At 43.3% G+C, this 24,825-nt stretch overlaps 1 protein-coding gene across 1 annotated transcript in view; it reads left to right on the forward strand.

Annotated features, from left to right (window-relative positions):
* Positions 1-20,763, forward strand: part of LOC123743241 (fibroblast growth factor 16-like) — a 47,031-nt gene extending 26,268 nt beyond the window's left edge. Inside the window, exon 3 of the mRNA XM_045719405.1 lies at positions 20,611-20,763. Within this exon, the coding sequence (XP_045575361.1) occupies positions 20,611-20,763 (153 nt within the window). The remainder of the gene's footprint in view (positions 1-20,610) is intronic.
* Positions 20,764-24,825: the final 4,062 nt, after the last annotated feature.

Here is a 24,825-nt window from a genome sequence, read left to right on the forward strand (position 1 = left end):
AAGGCAGTGTAGTAAACAACCAAAGATTTCAAGACTTAAAAGTGGTGAAAGTAGTAGAATAAAGTAGTAGTAAAAACACACTTTCTCTCGTCCTTGGCCTATATCCTAATCTGACTTTGGTTCAGGTCATGTTGTTCTTCACATTACCGTCTCTGGTAAACACACACTACATCAAATACAATCTATGTTTATTTGACACATGCACAGGATACAGAAGGTGTAAACAGTCTTTTGTTTAGACAACGAAATATAATCCCAACTCTAATGCCACATTCAAAACAACCGGGAACAAAATATATATATATTTTTTAATCAACTCTGACTGGGAAACATCGGTTTGAACCGTCATCCACAGAGGGTTCTACATGGAACCCAAAAGAGTTCTACCTGGAACCTTAAAGGGGTTCTACCTGGAACCAAAAAGGGGTTCTACCTGGAACCAAAAAGGGGTTCTACCTGGAACCAAAAAGGCGTTCTACCTGGAACCAAAAAGGGTTCTACCTGGAACCTTAACGGGTTCCACCTGGAACCTTAACGGGGTTCTACCTGGAACCAAAACGGGTTCTACCTGGAACCTTAAAGGGGTTCTACCTGGAACCAAAAGGGGGTTCTACCTGGAACCAAAAAGGGTTCTACCTGGAACCTTAATGGGTTCTACCTGGAACCTTAACGGGGTTCTACCTGGAACCAAAATGGGTTCTACCTGGAACCTTAAAGGGGTTCTACCTGGAACCAAAAGGGGGTTCTACCTGGAACCAAAAAGGGTTCTACCTGGAACCAAAAAGGGTTCTACCTGGAACCAAAACGGGTTCTACCTGGAACTTAAAAGGGTTCTACCTGGAACCAAAAAGGGGTTCTACATGGAACCAAAAGGGTTCTCTTATGGGGACAGCGGAAGAACCCTTTTTGAACCCTTTTTGTAAGAGTGTACTTTGAAAAACAGTGCTGTTTGCTCAGAACCGCTCAAAAGTTGTTGAGAAAAAAGTGTTTACCTTCTACAGACAGATTAGTATTTACTTTTCAGGAGTGCTTTCCAAATGGTACGCCTACATTTTTATCGCAATTGTGTTCTGAAATTTGTGAAAGGGAAACCAACCATAGAAATCCAATCCAAAGATGGCAGTTCCCATTGACGTCAGGACTGGCAGCCACTGCTAGTGTACCGATGAGTTTAGCTGCCAGGGTAAAAGGCTTCAAATCATTCTATGATGAGAGATGAGTAAAAATACCGTGTGGAACCTGTTGCAGGAACTCAGGTGTGGAGCTATAGTGGAACCTGTAGCAGGAACTCAGGTGTGGAGCTATAGCAGGAACTCAGGTGTGGAGCTATAGTGGAACCTGTAGCAGGAACCCAGGTTTGGAGCTATAGTGGAACCTGTAGCAGGAACTCAGGTGTGGAGCTATAGCAGGAACTCAGGTGTGGAGCTATAGTGGAACCTGTAGCAGGAACCCAGGTGTGGAGCTATAGTGGAACCTGTAGCAGGAACTCAGGTGTGGAGCTATAGCAGGAAGCCAGGTGTGGAGCTATAGTGGAACCCAGGTGTGGAGCTATAGTGGAACCTGTAGCAGGAACCCAGGTGTGGAGCTATAGCAGGAACCCAGGTGTGGAGCTATAGTGCAACCCAGGTGTGGAGCTATAGTGGAACCTGTAGCAGGAACCCAGATGAGAGATGAGTAAAGATACCGTGTGGAACTATAGCGGACCTCTGTGCGGTACAGGTTGTCATAGAAACAACTAGACCAGCGCAAAACAGACAGGCATGGTGTTTACCTCTCATGACTCTGGGCTTCTGGGAAATATTCGAAAATCTTCCCAGGTCCCATAATTCATCCGTTCCCTGAGATGGGACGAGATAGGAACCCCCTTCATTTAGTTTTAGAGCCGTTAAAATATTTACATATTTTACCAAGTTCGCTAAGTATACACAGTCGGGACTATTTGCTGGTTAACTCACAGGGTGTATGTGAGGCTGAGGTGGCCCTGATAGACGGTTTTAAAATACTTTGATAAAGCTGAATTTTTTTGTTTCAGATGAAACCTTTCAAGTGGCAATATGTACATTTCTGGGCGACCCAATCCAATACACATGGAAATGTGAGTTATAGATCTGTCATTCTAAATGAAAGCCAGTCTAAGAAGCGGTAGATCTGTTCTATGTGCTCTATTTCTATGCTTCCCGTTCTTTTACTTTTGTACACCAGACTCAAACAACTGAAAATACAATGATTGAGGTTATGGATAATATATTTCACTGGTTTAGACGGTATAATGATTCTCAGTGGTTTAGATGGTATAATGATTCTCAGTGGTTTAGATGGTATAATGATTCTCAGTGGTTTAGATGGTTCAGTGATTCTCAGTGGTTTAGATGGTATAATGATTCTCAGTGGTTTAGATGGTAGTGATTCTCAGTGGTTTAGATGGTATAATGATTCTCAGTGGTTTAGATGGTGTAATGATTCTCAGTGGTTTAGATGGTACAGTGATTCTCAGTGGTTTAGATGGTATAATGATTCTCAGTGATTTAGATGGTACAATGATTCTCAGTGGTTTAGATGGTATAATGATTCTCAGTGGTTTAGATGGTACAATGATTCTCAGTGGTTTAGATGGTACAATGATTCTCAGTGGTTTAGATGGTAGTGATTCTCAGTGGTTTAGACGGTGTAATGATTCTCAGTGGTTTAGATGGTACAATGATTCTCAGTGGTTTAGATGGTATAATGATTCTCAGTGGTTTAGATGGTACAGTGATTCTCAGTGGTGTAGATGGTATAAGGATTCTCAGTGGTTTAGATGGTTTAATGATTCTCAGTGGTGTAGATGGTATAATGATTCTCAGTGGTTTAGATGGTATAATGATTCTCAGTGGTTTAGATGGTTTAATGATTCTCAGTGGTGTAGATGGTATAATGATTCGCAGTGGTTTAGATCGTATAATGTTTCTCAGTGGTGTAGACGGTATAATGATTCTCAGTGGTGTAGATGGTATAATGATTCTCAGTGGTGTAGATGGTATAATGATTCTCAGTGGTTTAGATGGTACAATGATTGTCAGTAGTGTAGATGGTATAATGATTCTCAGTGGTTTAGATGGTATAATGATTCTCAGTGGTTTAGATGGTATAATGATTCTCAGTGGTTTAGATGGTACAGTGATTCTCTGTGGTTTAGATGGTAGTGATTCTCTGTGGTTTAGATGGTAGTGATTCTCAGTGGTTTAGATGGTATAATGATTCTCAGTGGTTTAGATGGTATAATGATTCTCAGTGGTTTAGATGGTATAATGATTCTCAGTGGTTTAGATGGTACAGTGATTCTCAGTGGTTTAGATGGTTCAGTGATTCTCAGTGGTTTAGATGGTATAATGATTCTCAGTGGTTTAGATGGTGTAATGATTCTCAGTGGTTTAGATGGTACAGTGATTCTCAGTGGTTTAGATGGTATAATGATTCTCAGTGGTTTAGATGGTACAATGATTCTCAGTGGTGTAGATGGTACAATGATTCTCAGTGGTTTAGATGGTACAGTGATTCTCAGTGGTTTAGATGGTACAATGATTCTCAGTGGTTTAGATGGTAGTGATTCTCAGTGGTTTAGACGGTGTAATGATTCTCAGTGGTTTAGATGGTACAATGATTCTCAGTGGTTTAGATGGTATAATGATTCTCAGTGGTTTAGATGGTACAGTGATTCTCAGTGGTGTAGATGGTATAATGATTCTCAGTGGTTTAGATGGTTTAATGATTCTCAGTGGTGTAGATGGTATAATGATTCTCAGTGGTTTAGATGGTATAATGATTCTCAGTGGTTTAGATGGTAGTGATTCTCAGTGGTTTAGATGGTATTGATTCTCAGTGGTTTAGATCGTATAATGTTTCTCAGTGGTGTAGATGGTATAATGATGCTCAGTGGTGTAGATGGTATAATGATGCTCAGTGGTGTAGATGGTATAATGATTCTCAGTGGTTTAGATCGTATAATGTTTCTCAGTGGTGTAGACGGTATAATGATTCTCAGTGGTGTAGATGGTATAATGATTCTCAGTGGTGTAGATGGTATAATGATTCTCAGTGGTTTAGATGGTACAATGATTGTCAGTAGTGTAGATGGTATAATGATTCTCAGTGGTTTAGATGGTACAGTGATTCTCAGTGGTTTAGATGGTACAATGATTCTCAGTGGTTTAGATGGTACAATGATTGTCAGTGGTTTAGATGGTATAATGATTCTCAGTGGTTTAGATGGTTCAGTGATTCTTAGTGGTTTAGATGGTATAATGATTCTCAGTGGTATAGATGGTAGTGATTCTCAGTGGTTTAGACGGTGTAATGATTCTCAGTGGTTTAGATGGTACAATGATTCTCAGTGGTTTAGATGGTATAATGATTCTCAGTGGTTTAGATGGTACAATGATTGTCAGTAGTGTAGATGGTATAATGATTCTCAGTGGTTTAGATGGTACAGTGATTCTCAGTGGTTTAGATTGTATAATGATTCTCAGTGGTTTAGATGGTACAGTGATTCTCAGTGGTTTAGATGGTACAATGATTCTCAGTGGTTTAGATGGTTCAGTGATTCTCAGTGGTTTAGATGGTATAATGATTCTCAGTGGTTTAGACGGTGTAATGATTCTCAGTGGTTTAGATGGTACAGTGATTCTCAGTGGTTTAGATGGTATAATGATTCTCAGTGGTGTAGATGGTACAATGATTCTCAGTGGTTTAGATGGTACAGTGATTCTCAGTGGTTTAGATGGTACAATGATTCTCAGTGGTTTAGATGGTAGTGATTCTCAGTGGTTTAGATGGTACAATGATTATCAGTGGTTTAGATGGTATAATGATTCTCAGTGGTTTAGATGGTACAGTGATTCTCAGTGGTGTAGATGGTATAATGATTCTCAGTGGTTTAGATTGTTTAATGATTCTCAGTGGTGTAGATGGTATAATGATTCTCAGTGGTTTAGATGGTATAATGATTCTCAGTGGTTTAGATCGTATAATGATTCTCAGTGGTGTAGATGGTATAATGATGCTCAGTGGTGTAGATGGTATAATGATTCTCAGTGGTTTAGATGGTTTAATGATTCTCAGTGGTGTAGATGGTATAATGATTCTCAGTGGTTTAGATCGTATAATGTTTCTCAGTGGTGTAGACGGTATAATGATTCTCAGTGGTGTAGATGGTATAATGATTCTCAGTGGTGTAGATGGTATAATGATTCTCAGTGGTTTAGATGGTACAATGATTGTCAGTAGTGTAGATGGTATAATGATTCTCAGTGGTTTAGATGGTACAGTGATTCTCAGTGGTTTAGATTGTATAATGATTCTCAGTGGTTTAGACGGTATAATGATTCTCAGTGGTTTAGATGGTACAGTGATTCTCTGTGGTTTAGATGGTAGTGATTCTCTGTGGTTTAGATGGTATAATGATTCTCAGTGGTTTAGATGGTATAATGATTCTCAGTGGTTTAGATGGTACAGTGATTCTCAGTGGTTTAGATGGTACAGTGATTCTCAGTGGTTTAGATGGTACAATGATTCTCAGTGGTTTAGATGGTATAATGATTCTCAGTGGTTTAGATGGTACAATGATTCTCAGTGGTTTAGACGGTGTAATGATTCTCAGTGGTTTAGATGGTACAATGATTCTCAGTGGTTTAGATGGTATAATGATTCTCAGTGGTTTAGATGGTACAGTGATTCTCAGTGGTTTAGATGGTACAATGATTCTCAGTGGTTTAGATGGTACAATGATTCTCAGTGGTTTAGATGGTATAATGATTCTCAGTGGTTTAGATGGTAGTGATTCTCAGTGGTTTAGATCGTATAATGTTTCTCAGTGGTGTAGATGGTATAATGATGCTCAGTGGTGTAGATGGTATAATGATTCTCAGTGGTTTAGATGGTACAGTGATTCTCAGTGGTTTAGATTGTATAATGATTCTCAGTGGTTTAGATGGTATAATGATTCTCAGTGGTTTAGATGGTACAATGATTCTCAGTGGTTAGATGTTAGTGATTCTCAGTGGTTTAGATGGTATAATGATTCTCAGTGGTTTAGATGGTACAGTGATTCTCAGTGGTTTAGATGGTATAATGATTCTCAGTGGTTTAGATGGTATAATGATTCTCAGTGGTATAGATGGTAGTGATTCTCAGTGGTTTAGACGGTGTAATGATTCTCAGTGGTTTAGATGGTACAATGATTCTCAGTGGTTTAGATGGTTCAGTGATTCTTAGTGGTTTAGATGGTATAATGATTCTCAGTGGTATAGATGGTAGTGATTCTCAGTGGTTTAGACGGTGTAATGATTCTCAGTGGTTTAGATTGTATAATGATTCTCAGTGGTTTAGATGGTATAATGATTCTCAGTGGTTTAGATGGTATAATGATTCTCAGTGGTTTAGATGGTTCAGTGATTCTCAGTGGTTTAGATGGTATAATGATTCTCAGTGGTTTAGATGGTAGTGATTCTCAGTGGTTTAGATGGTACAATGATTCTCAGTGGTTTAGATGGTAGTGATTCTCAGTGGTTTGGATGGTATAATGATTCTCAGTGGTTTAGATGGTACAATGATTCTCAGTGGTTTAGATGGTACAATTAATTCTCAGTGGTTTAGATGGTATAATGATTCTCAGTGGTTTAGATGGTACAGTGATTCTCAGTGGTTTAGATGGTATAATGATTCTCAGTGGTTTAGACGGTGTAATGATTCTCAGTGGTTTAGATGGTACAGTGATTCTCAGTGGTTTAGATGGTATAATGATTCTCAGTGGTTTAGATGGTACAATGATTCTCAGTGGTGTAGATGGTACAATGATTCTCAGTGGTTTAGATGGTACAGTGATTCTCAGTGGTTTAGATTGTATAATGATTCTCAGTGGTTTAGATGGTACAGTGATTCTCAGTGGTTTAGATGGTACAATGATTCTCAGTGGTTTAGATGGTACAGTGATTCTCTGTGGTTTAGATGGTAGTGATTCTCAGTGGTTTAGATGGTACAATGATTATCAGTGGTTTAGATGGTATAATGATTCTCAGTGGTTTAGATGGTACAGTGATTCTCAGTGGTGTAGATGGTATAATGATTCTCAGTGGTTTAGATTGTTTAATGATTCTCAGTGGTGTAGATGGTATAATGATTCTCAGTGGTTTAGATGGTATAATGATTCTCAGTGGTTTAGATCGTATAATGATTCTCAGTGGTTTAGATGGTACAGTGATTCTCAGTGGTTTAGATGGTACAATGATTCTCAGTGGTTAGATGTTAGTGATTCTCAGTGGTTTAGATGGTATAATGATTCTCAGTGGTTTAGATGGTACAGTGATTCTCAGTGGTTTAGATGGTACAGTGATTCTTAGTGGTTTAGATGGTACAATGATTCTCAGTGGTTAGATGTTAGTGATTCTCAGTGGTTTAGATGGTATAATGATTCTCAGTGGTTTAGATGGTAGTGATTCTCAGTGGTTTAGACGGTGTAATGATTCTCAGTGGTTTAGATGGTACAATGATTCTCAGTGGTTTAGATGGTATAATGATTCTCAGTGGTTTAGATGGTACAGTGATTCTCAGTGGTTTAGATGGTACAATGATTCTCAATGGTTTAGATGGTACAATGATTCTCAGTGGTTTAGATGGTATAATGATTCTCAGTGGTTTAGATGGTAGTGATTCTCAGTGGTTTAGATCGTATAATGTTTCTCAGTGGTGTAGATGGTATAATGATGCTCAGTGGTGTAGATGGTATAATGATTCTCAGTGGTTTAGATGGTACAGTGATTCTCAGTGGTTTAGATGGTACAATGATTCTCAGTGGTTTAGATGGTACAATGATTGTCAGTGGTTTAGATGGTATAATGATTCTCAGTGGTTTAGATGGTATAATGATTCTCAGTGGTTTAGATGGTTCAGTGATTCTTAGTGGTTTAGATGGTATAATGATTCTCAGTGGTATAGATGGTAGTGATTCTCAGTGGTTTATACGGTGTAATGATTCTCAGTGGTTTAGATGGTACAATGATTCTCAGTGGTTTAGATGGTATAATGATTCTCAGTGGTTTAGATGGTACAGTGATTCTCAGTGGTGTAGATGGTATAATGATTCTCAGTGGTTTAGATGGTACAGTGATTCTCAGTGGTTTAGATGGTATAATGATTCTCAGTGGTTTAGATGGTACAATGATTGTCAGTGGTTTAGATGGTATAATGATTCTCAGTGGTTTAGATGGTATAATGATTCTCAGTGGTTTAGATGGTATAATGATTCTCAGTGGTTTAGATGGTATAATGATTCTCAGTGGTTTAGATGGTAGTGATTCTCAGTGGTTTAGATGGTATAATGATTCTCAGTGGTTTAGATGGTACAGTGATTCTCAGTGGTTTAGATGGTATAATGATTCTCAATGGTTTAGATGGTTCAGTGATTCTCAGTGGTTTAGATGGTATAATGATTCTCAGTGGTTTAGACGGTGTAATGATTCTCAGTGGTTTAGATGGTAGTGATTCTCTGTGGTTTAGATGGTATAATGATTCTCAGTGGTTTAGATGGTATAATGATTCTCAGTGGTTTAGATGGTACAGTGATTCTCAGTGGTTTAGATGGTACAATGATTCTCAGTGGTTAGATGTTAGTGATTCTCAGTGGTTTAGATGGTATAATGATTCTCAGTGGTTTAGATGGTACAGTGATTCTCAGTGGTTTAGATGGTACAATGATTCTCAGTGGTTTAGATGGTACAATGATTCTCAGTGGTTTAGATGGTATAATGATTCTCAGTGGTTTAGATGGTATAATGATTCTCAGTGGTTTAGATGGTTCAGTGATTCTTAGTGGTTTAGATTGTATAATGATTCTCAGTGGTTTAGATGGTAGTGATTCTCAGTGGTTTAGACGGTGTAATGATTCTCAGTGGTTTAGATGGTACAATGATTCTCAGTGGTTTAGATGGTATAATGATTCTCAGTGGTTTAGATGGTATAATGATTCTCAGTGGTTTAGATGGTATAATGATTCTCAGTGGTTTAGATGGTATAATGATTCTCAGTGGTTTAGATGGTTTAATGATTCTCAGTTGTGTAGATGGTATAATGATTCTCAGTGGTTTAGATGGTACAGTGATTCTCTGTGGTTTAGACGGTACAATGATTCTCAGTGGTTTAGATGGTATAATGATTCTCAGTGGTTTAGATGGTACAGTGATTCTCTGTGGTTTAGATGGTATAATGATTCTCAGTGGTTTAGATGGTATAATGATTCTCAGTGGTTTAGATGGTATAATGATTCTCAGTGGTTTAGATGGTGTAATGATTCTCAGTGGTTTAGATGGTATAATGATTCTCAGTGGTTTAGATGGTATAATGATTCTCAGTGGTTTAGATGGTGTAATGATTCTCAGTGGTTTAGATGGTACAGTGATTCTCTGTGGTTTAGATGGTATAATGATTCTCAGTGGTTTAGATGGTATAATGATTCTCAGTGGTTTAGATGGTATAATGATTCTCAGTGGTTTAGATGGTACAGTGATTCTCAGTGGTTTAGATATTACAATGATTCTCAGTGGTTTAGATGGTACAATGATTGTCAGTGGTTTAGATGGTACAATGATTCTCAGTGGTTTAGATGGTATAATGATTCTCAGTGGTTTAGATGGTTCAGTGATTCTCAGTGGTTTAGATGGTATAATGATTCTCAGTGGTTTAGATGGTACAATGAGTTCTCAGTGGTTTAGATGGTATAATGATTCTCAGTTGTGTAGATGGTATAATGATGCTCAGTGGTGTAGATGGTATAATGATTCTCAGTGGTGTAGATGGTATAATGATTCTCAGTGGTGTAGATGGTATAATGATTCTCAGTGGTGTAGATGGTATAATGATTCTCAGTGGTTTAGATCGTATAATGATTCTCAGTGGTGTAGATGTCAACCACAACCTGCCGACTAATTGACGGAACTGTTTCAGAACGCCACCTCACAATGCTGTTCTGCTGATCAAAGACATTGATCTGCTGATCAAACACATTGATCTGCTGGTCAAACACATTGATCTGCTGATCAAACGCATAGATCTGCTGATCAAACACATTGATCTGCTGATCAAACACATTGATCTGCTGATCAAACACATTGATATGCTGATCAAACACATTGATCTGCTGCCTGCACTGAGTTATAGATCTGGACCACTATATAGATTCCATTCATGTGCTGCCTGCAGTCCAAGTGTTCATCCCAAATGGCACCCTATTCCCTATGGGCCCTGGCCAATAGTACTGCACTATATAGGGAATAGGCTACCATCTTCTATCTTATGATGTCAGGTTATACTACGCTCAGCCAAACAGCAGAGAGCTGGGCCAAGAGGGCAGACTATTCAGATACCCCAGAGGTTGGGCGAACACATACACACACACACACACACACACACACAGACACACACACACACACACACACACACACACACACACACACACACACACACACACACACACACACACACACACACACACACACACACACACACACACACACACACACACACACAGACACAGACAGACACTGAAACACACCCACCCTGACAGAGTGGTGTTGTCAGGCTGTTGTGTTCTCTTGTTCTGTCCTGTTGTGTTCTATTGTTCTGTCCTGTTGTGTTCTCTTGTTCTGTCCTGTTGTGTTCTATTGTTCTTTCCTGTTGTGTTCCATTGTTCTGTCCAGTTGTGTTCTATTGTTCTTTCCTGTTGTGTTCTATTGTTCTGCCAGTTGTGTTCTATTGTTCTGTCCAGTTGTGTTCTATTGTTCTGTCCTGTTGTGTTCTATTGTTCTGTCCTGTTGTGTTCTATTGTTCTGTCCAGTTGTGTTCTATTGTTCTGTCCTGTTGTGCTCTATTGTTCTGTCCTGTTGTGTTCAATTGTTCTGTCCTGTTGCGTTCTATTGTTCTGTCCTGTTGCGTTCTATTGTTCTGTCCTGTTGTGTTCTGTTGTTCTGTCCAGTTGTGTTCTATTGTTCTGTCCTGTTGTGTTCTATTGTTCTGTCCTGTTGTGTTCTATTGTTCTCTCCTGTTGTGTTCTATTGTTCTGTCCTGTTGTGTTATATTGTTCTGTCCTGTTGTGTTCTATTGTTCTGTCCTGTTGTGTTCTATTGTTCTGTACTGTTGTGTTCTGTTGTTCTGTCCTGTTGTTCTGTCCTGTTGTGTTCTATTGTTCTGTCCAGTTGTGTTCTATTGTTCTGTCCTGTTGTGTTCTATTGTTCTGTCCTGTTGTGTTCTATTGTTCTGTCCAGTTGTGTTCTGTTGTTCTGTCCTGTTGTGTTCTGTCCTGTTGTGTTCTATTGTTCTGTCCAGTTGTGTTCTATTGTTCTGTCCAGTTGTGTTCTATTGTTCTGTCCTGTTGTGTTCTATTGTTCTGTCCTGTTGTGTTCGATTGTTCTGTCCTTTTGTGTTCTATTGTTCTGTCCTGTTGTGTTCTATTGTTCTGTCCTGTTGTGTTCTATTCTTCTGTCCTGTTGTGTTCTATTGTTCTGTCCTGTTGTGTTCTGTTGTTCTGTCTTGTTGTGTTCTGTTGTTCTGTCCTGTTGTGTTCTATTGTTCTGTAATGTTGTGTTCTATTGTTCTGTCCAGTTGTGTTCTATTGTTCTGTCCTGTTGTGTTCTATTGTTCTCTCCTGTTGTTCTGTCCTTTTGTGTTCTATTGTTCTGTCCTGTTGTGTTCTATTGTTCTGTCCTGTTGTGTTCTATTCTTCTGTCCTGTTGTGTTCTATTGTTCTGTCCTGTTGTGTTCTATTGTTCTGTCCTGTTGTGTTCTGTTGTTCTGTCTTGTTGTGTTCTATTGTTCTGTCTGTTGTTTATTCTGTTGTGTTTCTGTCCTGTTGTAGTTCTATTGTTCTGTCCTAGTTGTGTTTCTATTGTTCTGTCCTGTTGTCAGTTCTGTCCTGTTGTGTTCTGTTGTTCTGTCTTGAGTGTTCTGGTTGTTCTGTCCTGTTGTGAAAGTCTCTATTACACTGTAAATGTTGTGTTTATTGTTCTGTCCAGTTGGTGGTTTGGTTGTTTGTCCTGTTGAAGTTCGGCTGTTCTCTTCCTGGGGTCCTTGGTTTATTGTTCCCAACCCTGTTGTGTTTCTATTCTTCTGTCCTGTTGTGTTCTATTGTTCTGTCCTGTTGTGTTCTGTTGTTCTGTCTTGTTGTGTTCTGTTGTTCTGTCCTGTTGTGTTCTATTGTTCTGTAATGTTGTGTTCTATTGTTCTGTCCAGTTGTGTTCTATTGTTCTGTCCTGTTGTGTTCTATTGTTCTGTCCTGTTGTTCTGTCCTGTTGTGTTCTATTGTTCTGTCCTGTTGTGTTCTATTGTTCTGTCCTGTTGTGTTCTATTGTTCTGTCCTGTTGTGTTCTCTTGTTCTGTCCTGTTGTGTTCTATTGTTCTGTCCTGTTGTGTTCTATTGTTCTGTCCAGTTGTGTTCTGTTGTTCTGTCCTGTTGTGTTCTGTCCTGTTGTGTTCTATTGTTCTGTCCAGTTGTGTTCTATTGTTCTGTCCTGTTATGTCCTGTTGTGTTCTGTTGTTCTGTCCTGTTGTGTTCTATTGTTCTGTAATGTTGTGTTCTATTGTTCTGTCCTGTTGTGTTCTATTGTTCTGTCCTTTTGTGTTCTATTGTTCTGTCCTGTTGGTTCTGTCCTGTTGTTCTGTCCTGTTGTGTTCTATTGTTCTGTCCTGTTGTGTTCTATTGTTCTGTCCTGTTGGCGATTGTTCTGTCCTGTTGTGTTCTATTGTTCTGTCCTGTTGTGTTCTATTGTTCTGTCCTGTTGTGTTCTATTGTTCTGTCCTTTTGTGTTCTGTTGTTTCGTGTTCTGTCCTGTTGTGTTCTATTGTTCTGTCCAATGTTGTGTTCTATTGTTCTGTCCTGTTGTGTTCTGTTGTTCTGTCCTGTTGTGTTCTATTGTTCTGTCCTGTTGTGTTCTGTCCTGTTGTTCTGTCCTGTTGTGTTCTATTGTTCTGTCTTGTTGTGTTCTATTGTTCTGTCTGTTGTGTTCGACACTTGTTCTGTCCTTTTGTGTTCTATTGTTCTGTCCTGTTGTGTTCGATTGTTCTGTCCTTTTGTGTTCTATTATTCTGTCCTGTTGTGTTCTATTCTTCTGTCCTGTTGTGTTCTATTGTTCTGTCCTGTTGTGTTCTGTTGTTCTGTCCTGTTGTGTTCTGTTCTTCTGTCCTGTTGTGTTCTATTGTTCTGTCCTGTTGTGTTCGATTGTTCTGTCACGGTTGTGTTCTATTGTTCTGTCCTGTTGTGTTCTATTGTTCTGTCCTGTTGTGTTCTCTTGTTCTGTCCTGTTGTTCTGTCCTGTTGTGTTCTATTCTGTCCTGTTGTGTTCAATTGTTCTGTCCTGTTGTGTTCTATTGTTCTGTCCTGTTGTGTTCGATTGTTCTGTCCTTGTCATGGTTGTAGTTCCACATATTTATTTATTCCGTGAAACGTTGCGATACACAAATAACTTGAATAACAAAAAAACAACAAACCGTGACGTAGAGAGAAATAAACACTACTCAAAAGATAACAACCCACAAATACAAGTGGGGAAAAAACCCTACTTAAATATGATCTCCAATTAGAGACAACGAGGACCGGCTGCCTCTAATTGGAGATCAAAATAAAATAAAAACATAGAAATAGAAACCTAGAATAACCACATAGAAATAGATAACATAGAAAATCACCCAAAAACACCCCCTGTCACGCCCTGACCTACTCTACTATAGAAAATGACATCTTACAAGGGTCAGGACTTGACAGTACCCCCCCCAAAGGTGCAGACTCCGAATGCAAAAAACAACAACAAAAGCAACCACAAAACACAAAGGGAGGGTGACAAAAGTCTATGGTGGCTCTAGTGCAAAACCCAGAACCTTCCTCTTCCTCTAATCCTCCAGCAGCGGAGGTGGCTCCGGTTCAGGGCGTAACCCCTGTTCCGCCCGCAGATCCCTCCGCTTCTGTAACACCGGACCGTGGATCGTCATCTGAGGAATCGGACTGTAGATCATCACCGGAAGCTCTGTGCTGCAGACCGCCACTGGAGGTTCTGGGCTGCAGACTGTCGCTGGAGGCTCCAGACTGGGGTGCGTCGCTGGAGGCTCCGGACTGGGGAGCGTCGCTGGAGGCTCCGGACTGGGGAGCGTCGCTGGAGGTTCCGGACTGTAGGCCGTCTCAGTAGGTTCCGGACTGGGAACTGCCGCCGGAAGCTCTGGACTGGGAACTGTCGCCAGAAGCTCTGGACTGGGAACTGTCGCCGGAAGCTCTGGACTGGGAACTGTCGCCGGAAGCTCTGGACTGGGAACTGTCGCCGGAAGCTCTGGACTGGGAATGCGCACTGGAAGCCTGATGCGTGGGACTGGCCTAGGTGGCGCCAGACTGGTAACACACACCTCAGGACGAGTGCAGGGAGCAGGAACAGGACGTACTGGGCTATGGAGGTGAACTGGAGACCAGGAATGCTGAGCAGGCATACTCCTTCCTGGCTGAATGCCAATCTTAGCCCAACAACGGTGAGGAGCTTGCACCGAGCGCACCGGGCTGTGAGTGCGTATGGGCGATACAGTGCGCATCACCGCATAACACGGTGCTCGTTCAGTCACTCGCTCCTCAGCACGCCCGCTCCGCAACGCTCTCAACGCCAGCACCTCTCTCCGGAATCTTGCGTTGAGCTCCACGCTCGACTCCCTGACTGGCTCCAGTTCACTACTCGGCTCTCCACGGTAAGCACGGGAAGTTGGCTCAGGTCTCCACCCTGACTCTGCCAAACTCCCGTGTGCGGGGGCTGCCTCTCACTCTTGCCTCTTGGTGGATATAGCGCCTCGTAGTATCGCCGCTCCACTTTTGCTGCCTCAATCTCCTCCCTCGGGCGGCAATACTCCCCAGCCTGCCTCCAGGGTCCTTTCCCGTCCAAAATCTCCTCCCAAGTCCATTCCTCCAGCTGATCCCTACCACGCTGCTTGGTCCTTTTGTGGTGGGTTGTTCTGTCGCGGTTGTCTAAAGGATCGGACCAACGCGCAGCATGGTTGTTGTTCCACATATTTATTTATACCGTGAAACGTTGCGATACACAAACAACTTGAATAACAAAAACAACAAACCGTGACGCAGAGAGAAATAAACACTACTCAAAAGATAACAACCCACAAACACAAGTGGAAAAATAAACTACTTAAATATGATCTCCAATTAGAGACAATGAGGACTGGCTGCCTCTAATTGGAGATCATCCCAAAAACCCCAACATAGAAATAGAAACCTAGAATAACCACATAGAAATAGATAACATAGAAAAACACCCAAAAACACCCCCTGTCACGCCCTGACCTACTCTACTATAGAAAATGACATCTTACAAGGGTCAGGACGTGACAGTCCTGTTGCGTTCTATTGTTCTGTCCAGTTGTGTTCTATTGTTCTGTTGTGTTCTATTGTTCTGTCCACATTTACATTTTAGTCATTTAGCAGACGCTCTTATCCAGAGCGACTTACAGTAGTGAATGCATTCATTTCATACATTTTTTTCTCCGTACTGGTCCCCCGTGGGAATCGAACCCACAACCCTGGCGTTGCAAACACCATGCTCTACCAACTGAGCCACACGGGACCACCGTGTTCTATTGTTCTGTCCTGTTGTGTTCTATTGTTCTGTCCTGTTGTGTTCTATTGTTCTGTCCTGTTGGAGTAGCGCACTTGCCAGAGTCTTCAGGGTGTCAATAACCAGTGCCGATTTTAGCATGTACATTTTGGTGGGGCAAAAAAAGTGGGATGCATGCCAACACAGCCACTACACATAAAAAACATAGCTGATATGGCTGACTTGCTTAAACAAATGTGGTTTCTACTGACAATTGAGATGTACCAACTATGGCATAAGGGAACGACTAGCGGATAAGAGGCAATCCGTAACTTCAATTAAGACATTAATGAGCGAGCGACGACGGACGTAGTAAATATAACTATTTGTTCAGCACTTCTGAAATATACAGCGACAGAATTCAGAACATGGGCCGTTCTTACAGTGTTTTCCCTGTACACCAAGTCAGACTGTTGTGGAGTTGTAGACTAGACCAGGGAGGATCATTGTATTGTTGTAGACTAGTCTAGGGAGGATCATTGTATTGTTGTAGACTAGTCTAGGGAGGATCATTGTATTGTTGTAGACTAGTCTAGGGAGGATCATTGTATTGTAGACTAGTCTAGGGAGGATCATTGTATTGTTGTAGACTAGTCTAGGGAGGATCATTGTATTGTTGTAGACTAGTCTAGGGAGGATCATTGTATTGTATTGTTGTAGACTAGTCTAGGGAGGATCATTGTATTGTAGACTAGTCTAGAGAGGATCATTGTATTGTTGTAGACTAGTCTAGGGAGGATCATTGTATTGTTGTAGACTAGTCTAGGGAGGATCATTGTGTTGTTGTAGACTAGTCTAGGGAGGATCATTGTGTTGTTGTAGACTAGTCTAGGGAATAGTCTATTTCCTATATAGTGCACTACTTTAGACCAGAGACCTATGGGCCGTAGCACCCTATTCCCTATATAGTGCACTACTTTTGACTAGAGACCTATGGTAATCCCTATGGGCCGTAGTGCAGTATAAAGGTAATAGGGGACCATTTGGGACTCAGACTCCCTGGGACTCCCTGGTCTGTCATAACCAGCACCTGCCTCACAGAGCCTGGAACACTTTCCATAGGTTCAGTTCAGCTGATTGTGGACCTTTATTTACTCCACCTTTATTTAACCAGGTAGGCCAGTTGAGAACAAGTCCTTTATTTAACCAGGTAGGCCAGTTGAGAACAAGTTGCTGTGGGGGGTGCAGGGCTGTTGACCAGGGTAGGGGTAGCCAGGTGGAAAGCATGGCCAGCCGTAGAGAAATGCTTATTGAAATTCTCAATTATAGTGGATTTAATTGGTGGTAACAGTGTTTCCTATCCTCAGTGCAGTGGGCAGCTGGGAGGAGGTGCTCTTATTCTCCATGGACTTTACCATGTCCCAGAACTTTGTGGAGTTAGTACTACAGGATGCAAATTTCTGCTTGAAAAAGCTAGCCTTTGCTTTCCTAACTGCCTGTGTATATTGGTTTCTGACTTCCCTGAAGAGTTGCATATCACGGGGGCTATTTGATGCTAATGCAGAACGCCACAGGATGTTTTTGTGCTGGTCAAGGGCAGTCACGTCTGGAGTGAACCAAGGGCGATATCTGTTCCTGGTTCTACATTATTTGAACAGGGCATGCTTATTTCAGATGGTGAGGAAAGCACTTTTAAAGAATAACCAGGCATCCTCGTCTGATGGAATGAGGTCAATAGCCTTCCAGGATACCAGGGCCAGGTCGATTAGAAAGGCCTGCTCGCAGAAGTGTTTCAGGGAGCGTTTGACAGTGATGAGGGGTGGTCGTTTGACCGCTGACCCATTACGGATGCAGGCAATGAGGCAGTGATCGCTGAGATCTTGGTTGAAGACAGCAGAGGTGTATTTAAAGGGCAAGTTGGTCAGGATGATATCTATGAGGGTGCCCGTGTTTACAGATTCAGGGTTGTACCTGGTAAGTTCCATGATAATTTGTGTGAGATTGAGGGCATCTAGCTTAGATTGTAGGATGGCCGGGATGTTATTCATATCCCAGTTTAGGTCACCTAACAGAACGAACTCTGAAGATAGATGGAGGGCAATCAATTCACATATGGGGTCCAGGGCACAGCTGGGGGCAGAGGGAGGTCTATAGCTAGCGACAACCGTGAGACTTGTTTCTGGAGATGTGGATTTGTAGAAGTAGAAGCTTGAATTGTTTGGGCACAGACCTGGATAGTAAGACAGCACTCTGCTAACTCCGTCCCCTTTGGCAGTTCTATCTTGTCGGAAAGTTTTATAGTTAGGGATGGACATTTCTGGATTTTTGGTGGCCTTCCTAAGCCAGGATTCAGACACGGCTAGGACATCCAGGTTGGCAGAGTGTGCTAAGGCAGTGAATAAAACAAACTTAGGGAGGAGGCTTCTGATGTTAACATGCATGAAACCAAGGCTTATACGGTTACAGAAGTCATCAAAAGAGAGCGCCTGGGGAATAGGAGTGGAGCTAGGCGCTGCAGGACCTGGATTAACCTCTACATCACCAGAGGGACAGAGGAGGAGTAGGATAAGGGTACGGCTAAAAGCTATAAGAACCTGGGGAATGGGAGTGGTGCAGGGGGCTGCAGGGCCTGGGTTAACCTCTACATCACCAGAGGAACAGAGGAGGAGTAGGATAAGGGTACGGCTAAAGGCTATAAGAACCTGGGGAATGGGAGTGGTGCTGGTGGCTGCAGGGCCTGGGTTAACCTCTACATCACCAGAGGAGGAGTAGGATAAGGGTACGGCTAAAGGCTATAAGGACTGGTCGTCTAGTGCGTTCTGAACAGAGAGTAAAAGGAGCAGGTTTCTGGGTGTGGAAGAATAGATTCAAGGCATAATGAACAGACAAGGGTATGGTGGGATGTGAATACAGTGGAGGTAAACCTAGACATTGGGTGACGATGAGAGAGGTTTTGTCTCTAGAGACATCATTTAAACCAGGTGATGTCACCGCATGCGTGTGGAGGGTGGAACTAAAGGGTTAGCTAAGGCGTATTGAGCAGGGCTGGAGGCTCTACAGTGAAATAAGGCAATAATCACTAACCAAATCAGCAATGGACAAGGCATATTGACATTAGGGAGAGGCATGCGTAGCGGAGTGATCATAGGGTCCAGTGAGTAGCTAGGCGAGCTCGAGACACGGCGTTTCAGACAGCTAGCAGGCCGGGTTTAACAAGCTAGCAGAAGGGCCTTAGAGGGACGTCGCGACGGAAGAGTCAGTTGTAGCCCCCTTGGACGGTTACGTCGGCAGACCAGTCGTGATGGATTGGTGGGGCTCCGTGTCGGCAGTAAAAGGGTCCAGGCCAGTTGGCAAAGCAGGTATTGTAGCCCAAGAAATTGGCTGATGGTCCTCTTCAGCTAACAGTCCGATATGCTCTAGACAGCTAGCGGGCCGCGGCTACCAGGCTAGCGGATGGGCCTTCAGGGGACGTCGCGACGACGGAGCCTGTTGAAACCCCTCGGGTGAATTACGTCGGTTGACCAGTCGTGATGGATTGGCGGGGCTCCGTGTCGGCAGTAAAAGGGGTCCAGGCCAATTGGCAAAATATGTATAGCACGAGGTTAGCTCCAGGCTAATTGGTTCTTGCTTCGGGACAGAGACGTTAGCCAGGGGGGTAGCCACTCGGATAGCAGCTAGCTAGCTGCGATGATCCAGGTGAAAAGGTTCAGAGCTTGCGGTAGGAATCCGGAGAAAAAGCAGTCCGGTATGCTCTGGGTTGAATCACGCTGTGCAGACTGGCAGGAGTTGTCCGGGCTAAAGGTTAGCTGATGACCGCTAGGAGTGGCTAACTGACTACTAGCTAGTAGCTAGTTAGCTGGCTAGCTTCTTTTAGGAGTTCCGGTTCTGAAGTAAAGAAAATAGCAGATCCATACCACATTGGGTGAGGCAGGTTGCAGAAGAGTATGTTGAACCTGAGGTTAAAAATATAAAAAATATGTACGAAATATATACGGAGGGGAAGAAAATATATATACTCGGGACACGACAAGACAAAGACATCTGAACTGCTACGCCATCTTGGATTCATGTATTCCCTATGTAGTGTACTACTTTTGACTAGAGACCTATGGTAATCCCTATGGGCCGTAGTGCAGTATAAAGGTAATAGGGGACCATTTGGGACTCAGACTCCCTGGGACTCCCTGGTCTGTCTTAACCAGCACCTGCCTACCGCTATATTACCTCAGCTTCTTACCTTCTCTCACCCCTCAGCAGGCTTTCTCTCCCTTAGTCCCCCCTTCTTACCTTCTCTCACCCCTCAGCAGGCTTTCTCTCCCTTAGTCCCCCCTTCTTACCTTCTCTCACCCCCTCAGCAGGCTTTCTCTCCCTTAGTTCCACCTTCTTACCTTCTCTCACCCGCTCAGCAGGCTTTCTCTCCCTTAGTCCCACCTTCTTACCTTCTCTCACCCCCTCAGCAGGCTTTCTCTCCACCTTCTTACCTTCTCTCACCCCCTCAGCAGGCTTTCTCTCCCTTAGTCCCACCTTCTTACCTTCTCTCACCCCCTCAGCAGGCTTTCTCTCCCCTTCTTACCTTCTCTCACCCCTCAGCAGGCTTTCTCTCCCTTAGTCCCACCTTCTTACCTTCTCTCACCCCCTCAGCAGGCTTTCTCTCCCTTAGTCCCCCCTTCTTACCTTCTCTCACCCCCTCAGCAGGCTTTCTCTCCCTTAGTCCCCCTTCTTACCTTCTCTCACCCGCTCAGCAGGCTTTCTCTCCCTTAATTCCACCTTCTTACCTTCTCTCACCCGCTCAGCAGGCTTTCTCTCCCTTAGTCCCACCTTCTTACCTTCTCTCACCCGCTCAGCAGCTCTTTGTTGTTGATTATTGTGTTATGATCTGTTGCTGTGAAGTTTCCTCCTCAAACTGTTTGGCAAAAATATTAATGACAATATAAATGAACTAATCCATGAATTATATCCTAATTAAGCTGCTGTACGGACAACACACTCAACCATCTCTCCCTTCTCTTTTCCGCAGAAGAAGTTAACAGCAGAGTGTGTGTTCAGAGAGCAGTTCGAAGAGAATTGGTACAACACGTACTCCTCCACGCTCTACAAACACACGGACACCGGACGCTTCTACCACGTAGCGCTCAACAAGGACGGCTCGCCGCGGGAGGGGGAGGACTAAGAAACACCAGAAACTAACGCACTTCCTGCCTCGGCCTGTGGAGATAGAGAAGATCCCCCAGGCTTACAGAGATCTGTTCCAATACAGGTGACCAGGGATGAGCCTGGGAGAGAGGGATGAGGAGGAGGAAAGAGAGGAAGAGAGGTGGATGTTTGGCACTAAGGACAGGACTCAGTACTCCCACTGACCTCGCTCCCACACCTCCAGCCTCACTCCCCCTGTGAAGGTGTTTATATGTATTGCCCCTCCAGCCAAAAGGCCCCCGTCCCGTTCTTCCGAGGACCACCGACCAGAGAGATAAACATAGCTTGTGTTCCTGGACGTTAACACTATGAGAAGACTGTTTGACCTCAGAGGGGTCAGAGCAGAGCAGTGGAGATGACTGAGGAGAGAGAGGAGGGGGGGGTCCTACTACAGAAAGGTCTCTTTAGGCCGTAAGACCTCACTCTGGAGGAGAGCACAGAGTCGAGCGGAGGAGAAAATCTCTTCTCTGAACGGATACGGCGGGAGAGATGGAGGGAGAGAGACTGGACTGGCGTCAGGCCAGTACGACTGCCTCACCCACCCTGAGATAACCCACCTGAACCATCTGAAGAAGACAAAGACTGTTCCTGATGAGAACCACTTTTATACATAATAAAGATACTTAACCAGCGTTCACTGCAAATACGAAAAAGGGTTTGGGGTTAGTCGTCAGCTGTTCGAGTAGCACCAAGGGGAGGGGTCTGAGGACTAGTAATGAACAAGTGATGGAAAGTTGATCAGACTAGCTGAGATGACACTACTCTAGCCAAGCCATTCACCACGGCAACCAGAGAATTCCAGGAAGGAATGAATGGAGAGGGGGGATTGACCAATGGAAGTTGAGAGAATGTCAGCGTGTTCTAAAGCAACGTGTAGAGACAACTCATCGTCTGACGAGTCATTGGGACGTCCGGTCTGAGCTGGAGAGAGAGAGAGAGAGAGAGCAGAACAGACAGACAGACAGACAGACAGACAGACAGACAGACAGACAGACAGACAGACAGACAGACAGACAGACAGACAGACAGACAGACAGACAGACAGACAGACAGAGAGAGAATACACTACTACCTAGTATGTATATGTGATGGAGACAGATTGGCCGTGAGGGAGCATCCAGGTGTAGCAGTGTTGGCAGAACTTGGCACATAAGTTATAGGATCAATGTAAAGAGATGTGATAAGCTGTGATGCGTGTAAAACTTATTGACTGTGTGATAAATGTAAAAATTAATACAGTTGGTACAGTCGAGGACATGGATGGTGCAGCTAGATTGCATTTCAATTAAATACCGATGACAACGAATGAGAAATCCTGAAAAGAATAGGCTTGTATTGAGACAAACTGAAGAGACACTATATATATATATATATACAGCAGTATGTGGACACCACTTCAAATTAGAGGATTCTATTTCAGCCAAACACATTGCTGACAGGTGTATAAAATCAAACACACAGCCATGCAATCTCCATAGACAAATATTGGCAGTAGAATGGCCTTACTGAAGAGCTCAGTGACTTTCAAAATGGCACCGTCATAGAATGCCACCTTTCCAACAAGTCAGTTCGTCAAATTTCTGCCCTGCTAGAGCTGCCCCGGTCAACTGTAAGTGCTGTTACTGTGAAGTGGAAACATCTAGGAGCAACAACGGCTCAGCCGTGAAGTGGTAGGCCACAAAAGCTCACAGAACGGGACCTCCGAGTGCTGAAGCGCGTAGCGCATAAAAATCGTCTGTCCTCGGTTGCATCACTCACTACCGAGTTCCAAACTGCCTCTGGAAGCAACGTCAGCACTAGGAGCTGTTCCTTGGGAGCTTCATGAAATGGGTTTCCATGGCCGAGCAGCCGCACACAAGCCTAAGATCACCATGCGCAATGCCAAGCGTCGGCTGGAGTGGTGTAAAGCTTGCCTCTGTTGCACTCTGGAGCAGCGGAAACGTGTTCTCTGGAGTGATGAATCATGCTTCACCATCTGGCAGTCCAACGGACGAATCTGGGCAGGAGAACGCTACCTGCCCCAATGCATAGTGCCAACTGTAAAGTTTGGTGGAGGAGGAATAATGGTCTGGGGCTGTTTTTCATGGTTCGGTCACCTTAGTTCCAGTGAAGGGAAATCTTAACGCTACAGCATACAATGACATTCCAGATGACTCTGTGCTTCCAACTTTGTGGCAACAGTTTGGGGAAGGCCCTTTCCTGTTTCAGCATGACAATGCCCCCGTGCACAAAGCGAGGTCCATACAGAAATGGTTTATCGAGATCAGTGTGGAAGAACTTGACTGGCCTGGACAGAGCCCTGACCTCAACACCATCAAACACCTTTGGGATGAATTGGAACACCGACTGCGAGCCAGGACTAATCGCCCAACATCAGCGCCCGACCTCACTAAATGCTGTTGTGGCTGAATGGAAGCAAGTCCCCGCAGCAATGTTCCAACATCTAGTGGAAAGCCTTCCCAGAAGAGTGGAGGCTGTTATAGCAGCAAAGGGGGGGACCAACTCCATATTAATGACTTCCCAGAAGAGTGGAGGCTGTTATAGCAGCAAAGGGGGACCAACTCCATATTAATGACTTCCCTGAAGAGTGGAGGCTGTTATAGCAGCAAAGGGGGACCAACTCCATATTAATGACTTCCCAGAAGAGTGGAGGCTGTTATAGCAGCAAAGGGGGGGACCAACTCCATATTAATGACTTCCCAGAAGAGTGGAGGCTGTTATAGCAGCAAAGGGGGGACCAACTCCATATTAATGACTTCCCAGAAGAGTGGAGGCTGTTATAGCAGCAAAGGGGGGGACCAACTCCATATTAATGACTTCCCAGAAGAGTGGAGGCTGTTATAGCAGCAAAGGGGGACCAACTCCATATTAATGACTTCCCAGAAGAGTGGAGGCTGTTATAGCAGCAAAGGGGGGACCAACTCCATATTAATGACTTCCCTGAAGAGTGGAGGCTGTTATAGCAGCAAAGGGGGGACCAACTCCATATTAATGACTCCAGAAGAGTGGAGGCTGTTATAGCAGCAAAGGGGGACCAACTCCATATTAATGCCCATGATTTTGGAATGTGATGTTTGAAGAGCAGGTGTCCACATACTTTTGGTCATGTAGTGTAGTACTTAACTTTTAGCAACAGAGAAGAGAAACATCTGACAATGTAAGACATATGAAGATGAAAGAAGACTTACTAATTGTCTCGACAGGGTCCCCCCTACCCCCCCTAGCAGGCCAACCAAACAGCCTTCTCCTCTCTGACACTCATAATAGCAGCAGATGTTGTGGCATCTAGAAAGACTAGACGATGCTGTATGAAGACTACAGTGAGGTTACAGTACTCACTACAGTGAAGTTAATAGACTACAGTGAGGTTACACTACCAGACTACAGTGAGGTTACACTAGCAGACTACAGTGAGGTTACAGTACTAGACTACAGTGAGGTTACAGTACTAGACTACAGTGAGGTTACATTACCAGACTACAGTGAGGTTACACCACTAGACTACAGTGAGGTTACACTACCAGACTACAGTGAGGTTACAGTACTACACTACAGTGAGGTTACAGTACTACACTACAGTGAGGTTACAGTACTAGACTACAGTGAGGTTACAGTACCAGACTACAGTGAGGTTACAGTACCAGACTACAGTGAGGTTACAGTACTAGACTACAGTGAGGTTACATTACCAGACTACAGTGAGGTTACACCACTAGACTACAGTGAGGTTACAGTACCAGACTACAGTGAGGTTACACTACCAGACTACAGTGAGATAACACTACCAGACTACAGTGAGGTTACAGTACTAGACTACAGTGAGGTTACAGTCTAGACTACAGTGAGGTTACAGTACTAGACTACAGTGAGGTTACAGTCTAGACTACAGTGAGGTTACAGTACTAGACTACAGTGAGGTTACAGTACCAGACTACAGTGAGGTTACAGTACCAGACTACAGTGAGGTTAGACCACTAGACTACAGTGAGGTTACACTACCAGACTACAGTGAGGTTACAGTACTAGACTACATTGAGGT

This window comes from Salmo salar, chromosome ssa05, assembly GCF_905237065.1.
Source record: "Salmo salar chromosome ssa05, Ssal_v3.1, whole genome shotgun sequence".
In the NCBI taxonomy this organism is placed as follows: domain Eukaryota; kingdom Metazoa; phylum Chordata; class Actinopteri; order Salmoniformes; family Salmonidae; genus Salmo; species Salmo salar.